Below are 4,696 nucleotides of genomic sequence, written 5' to 3' on the forward strand. Positions count from 1 at the left end.
TTTTCCTTTACTTTGGGACAATCCTTTGCAATACGTCCCGGTTTATTGCACTCAAAACATTTACCTACACGAGAGGGAAACTTATTAGAATGATTTTTAAAATTTTTATTCATCGTAATTAATCTTGATATCCTTCTAGAGAGGTGTGCTACTTCTCTAGAGACATCAACTTCACTATCTGATGAGGATGAATCATCAATAGCTCCTTTGAGCGCAATAGTCTTCAATTTTTAGGATGATTCCTCCATTGCTCGTGGGGGCAATTCCTTTTTCTCCTTGATCTTCTTCTCATGGACCTTAAGCTTGCCAATGAGACCATCAAATGAAAGTGTTGTAAGATCATGAGCTTCTTTGATGGTCATACACTACAACAAAATACAACATTACCGACGAAACAAAAACGTCGGCAAAAGTTTAAAAAACATCGGGAAAAACCTTTCCTGACACAAAATGTAGCGTCGCTAACGCGTCGCCAAAAGTGCATCAAGGAAAGTATTTGGCGACGCAAATACACTGCGTCGCCAAAAGTACACTTTTGGCGACGCGTCATGCGTCGGGAAAAGTATATCTTTTAGCGACGCATAATATTTTGCGTCGGCAAAAGTGTACTTTTGGCGACACATGCAGCGTCGACAAAAGCTATGCGTCGGCAAAAGTATAGCTTTTAGTGACGTAAAATTATTCGTCGCTAAAAACTATACTTTTGACGACGCAAGTTAGCGTCGGCAAAAGTGTAGCTTTTAGCGACACGGAGTGAAGCGTCGCTAAAAGCTATACTTTTGGCGACGCAAGATAGTGTCGCTAAAAGCTATTATTTTTGGCGACACAATATAACGTCGGTAAAAGTATAATTTTTTTGTCGGCAAAAGATATTATTTTTGACGAAATCCAAAAGAACCTACATCATTTGCTTACCCTCCTTGAGAACTTCACTTTCTAAAACACACAAGGTTAAAAAAAAGCTAAGACCGTAGTCTATACACCAGCAAGCATAACGACATTATAATATGCAAGAACCACAGGTCAGGTGAAGAAAAGAAAGAAACTTGGATCAAGTAAGCTACAATTTTCAAATGTTCATACTACATAACTGAAGCATCCAATATGACAAATAAACTACAACAACATTACTCCTTCCGGATCTCAGCATCTTTCACCGTAGATTCGACGACTCCAGAAGAAGAATCCAAAGAAGACTTCTTAGAAAGAGGTTTGGTAGAAACATTGTTTAAAGAAGCTCTCTTTACGCCTCTTCCTACAACACCAAGATGGGTTACAGGCCCACAACCATTTGTTGCTGCGGTGGAGACCGTTGGGGAATCGAAACCCCCAGTTGTAACAGCCATCTGTGAAGAATTCAAAGACGTGGCTATTGACTCTTTATTGGAGAATTTGCATCTGAAGAAGGCAATGTAGATGACATCCTTTTCATGATTTCTGAAAATATGAATCGAGGATCTGGCAAGATCTGCTGAAGGTCCTCCAGCTGCATCCAAATAGTGAGCTTAGATTGCCAGTCACAAAAGCACAAAAAAAAATTCAAACAATAACAAATGTGTCAGTAAATACAATAATCATCTTAAAGAAAAAAACAAATCCACAAAAATCTCATCATGTCTCTTGGGAAGACAAAGATTAGAAGTTTGATAAAAAGGCCAACAAAGGGTAAATTGATGCTCAACTTTCTCACCCATATATGATGAAAACATAACACTCACATAGCTAAAAGCAATTAAAATATTAGAAGAGATAAACCTGTTGTTACCTTTCTTTCGAGCTCACTCAATATTCCGCTAAGCACCTGCTTTTCATCTTCTCCAATAGCCCCATCAGCATCTACTTTGTTCGAAGCCTGATTGTCACCCACACTGGAGTCATCAGCAATGTTCACGTTATTAGTTGGCACTAAAACTGTCGGCTTCACGTTGTCACTGAACTACTGTAAGCGAGATTTGCAAAGTGAGATAGCCTTCTTACAGTAAGGAATAGCCTCTTGAACCTTTGCCGAAGCCTCCAACACCAAACATACCCTAAAATTTCTGATTTTCAAGTATTAAGACAGCCAAAGAGAATAATAACTGATCAAAGTTCCTCTTACTACAGTTAAATCTGATAAGATTACCCTTCCTGGTAAAAATGAATTCTTGCATGAGTTCATTAAATACATTTGATAAGGATACAATTCAACCATCCTACGAGTGCCAGGTTCAACCAACCGCTCCAAAATGGACAAAGCTTTCAAATAATCAGTTAAAGATGTCTCAAAGTCCTCTGCAAGTTAAAATACAAATCCTACGTCATATGTCCAATTTCATTAAAAGGTGGATATACAAGTTCAGAGGTTAACCTCTTTCCAGTGACACCTCTCCCAAAGCAGCATAAATGTTTACTTTCTCAATGGTATCTTCTAAGGACTTCTCAACAATGATCCTCGCAACATCTAGCATCTTCCATGCCAAGTCCAGATCAGAGTCATCTTCATCCGCTTCTGCAGATTCTTCATCATCACTATCGCTGCTCTCATTATCATCTTCCTGGTCCTTCTCGCTAGCACCTCGTATGAATCCCAGAGATGCACCATGAGAAAACATATACTTGATAACAATAAACAACATAGATATCTTGCAACAGGTATAATGTACATATGAGACTAATGAGACTCAAAAAAGAAAAATTATATGATGAGTCATTGCTAGTGCACTTCTCGTTAGTCCTGTATTCGCATAATGAGCTCAAAGTTCATTGCTAAGTTAATCATATAATTTGCAGAAACCCATTATAAACAACTCAAACTGGATCATTCCCATTTCCTATAATGAGGCATACCAAATGTTTGCATTCTATCACAAACAACTTGACCATTCATTAAAAGGTGGATATTGTTGTTTATAGTGAGGCATAGGAGGTTTAAATTTCATTGTATTTCCTGATAGATGTTTTCATGTAAACTTGTGAATCTTGTGATATATGTTTAGATATTTACAGCGGTACAGATCTTACATATCGTATCATACATTTATCTTGATCACGGATCACCATACATACAAGTATACATTATGTTCCTAGAAGGATTTTGATGCTCATCTTAATCTCCTCGACGATGAGCAATGGACTTCCGACAAGTCCAAAGCCAAGCCTAAGCATTGTAACATCATTTCAGCAATTCCAGATGATAACAAAGTGGAGATACCGACCCTCACCGATTCCGACAATAAGGTAGACACCTTGATTACCCAAGCAGGGAAGGACTTTGCTAAGAACTACCCTCCGACAGTGAAAAGTCCAGCAAGACCACCAGCGGGACCGTCACAAACAGTCCAACCGAATCCTGACAAGCTGAGTTCAATCGGTCAACCCTTTCGTTTCGACCTACTCACACAACTGAAGAATATTCAAGCCAGGATCACCTTATATGAGCTCTTGCGACTGTCTAAGTCTACCCAGAAAACTCTGCGGGAGGCACTAGCCGACTCAGAGGCTTTTGTCACTTATTTCTCGCCTACTTCGGAAGAAGACGCTAAGAAAGGGTGTCCACAATGCTACCAGACATCCAGATAGAAGATTCCATGCATTACCTTCACTCCTAAGGATATGCTCATCAAGAGTACATCCCATGAACGACCCATGTACTTCACAAGTTACATCGGCTCCTCTCGAGTGGACAGGATCCAAGTAGATCCAGGGTCTGCACTGAGCATTGTCCCCTTGAAGCTCATCAACACTTAGGGGGGCCACAAAAGCAATTGTCTGCAATGTCTACCTCCATCTTTGTCTTCAAAGCCATCGGAACTCAGCCGCTGGGGAAGATCTGCCTCAAGTGTCAGCTGGTTGACATGAAGACGGAAGTGACTTGCTACGTCATCGATGCAGAGCCTTCCTAGAACATGCTATTAGGTCGGCCATGGATCCATAGCAATCGTATAGTCCCATCCATATTACATCAGTGTTTGAAGTATGTGGACGACCGTGATCAAGTAAATACGATGGTCGCTGATAAATAGCCCTTGAAGGGGGTCGAAAACTACTTCACTAATTCTTTACTCTACTAGGACTCTGAACCAAGCAACGAGTCATCAGTCGAGGAACTTGGCAGTGGTAACGAGGCCGATAATGTGTCTGAGTGCAACAAGGGTCTTGTCTTGAATAACGTTGAACCCAATGTAATCGACTATAGGGGCCTTGTTGTAACCAACAATGACGAAGCGGATGGGTTCATCCTGAATGAAGATCCTGACTTTGCTTACTTGTCGTCTAGTTTAGAGTCTAGTAATGATGAGTTTAGCAAATTGGTTGTAGATTTATATAGCAACTCTTCTTTGCACTTTTCCGTGTATTCTTCGTTTGTCATAGACAAACAAATGATCGAGTCCTCACAAGCTACCTTTGTCGTGCCTGCCCGAGGTAATTATCAGAAAGAAATTATCTTTGGAAGGATAGACCAGCATATGCACACAATGTGGGATGAGTCAGATGATGATGAACACGCTCCTCAATTCTCACACTACGACCAAATTGCAAAGCGTGTGATGGAGAGCATGGGTTATGACTTCACCTGCATGAAAGACTTGAACTACGGCAAAGGGCGAAAGACACTCGTCTGACCTGCTTATGTTTCCAAAGGAAAGCCTGACAATTACTTCGGCAAAACTCGAAGAGGGTTGGGTTACACCTCCTCTTCATTAGAATTATATTGCAA

General features: G+C 40.4%; 1 protein-coding gene across 1 annotated transcript; it reads right to left on the bottom strand.

Moving 5' to 3' along the window:
* LOC109821249 (nuclear autoantigenic sperm protein-like) lies at nucleotides 1,066-3,784 on the bottom strand. Its single transcript, XM_020387429.1, is given in 6 exon segments — nucleotides 1,066-1,366; nucleotides 1,399-1,486; nucleotides 1,766-2,039; nucleotides 2,181-2,271; nucleotides 2,348-2,594; nucleotides 3,761-3,784. Coding segments are annotated over 6 exon segments (963 nt in total). The 3' UTR covers nucleotides 1,066-1,127.

This window comes from Asparagus officinalis, chromosome 8 (genome assembly GCF_001876935.1).
Source record: "Asparagus officinalis chromosome 8, Aspof.V1, whole genome shotgun sequence".
Lineage (NCBI taxonomy): Eukaryota > Viridiplantae > Streptophyta > Magnoliopsida > Asparagales > Asparagaceae > Asparagus > Asparagus officinalis.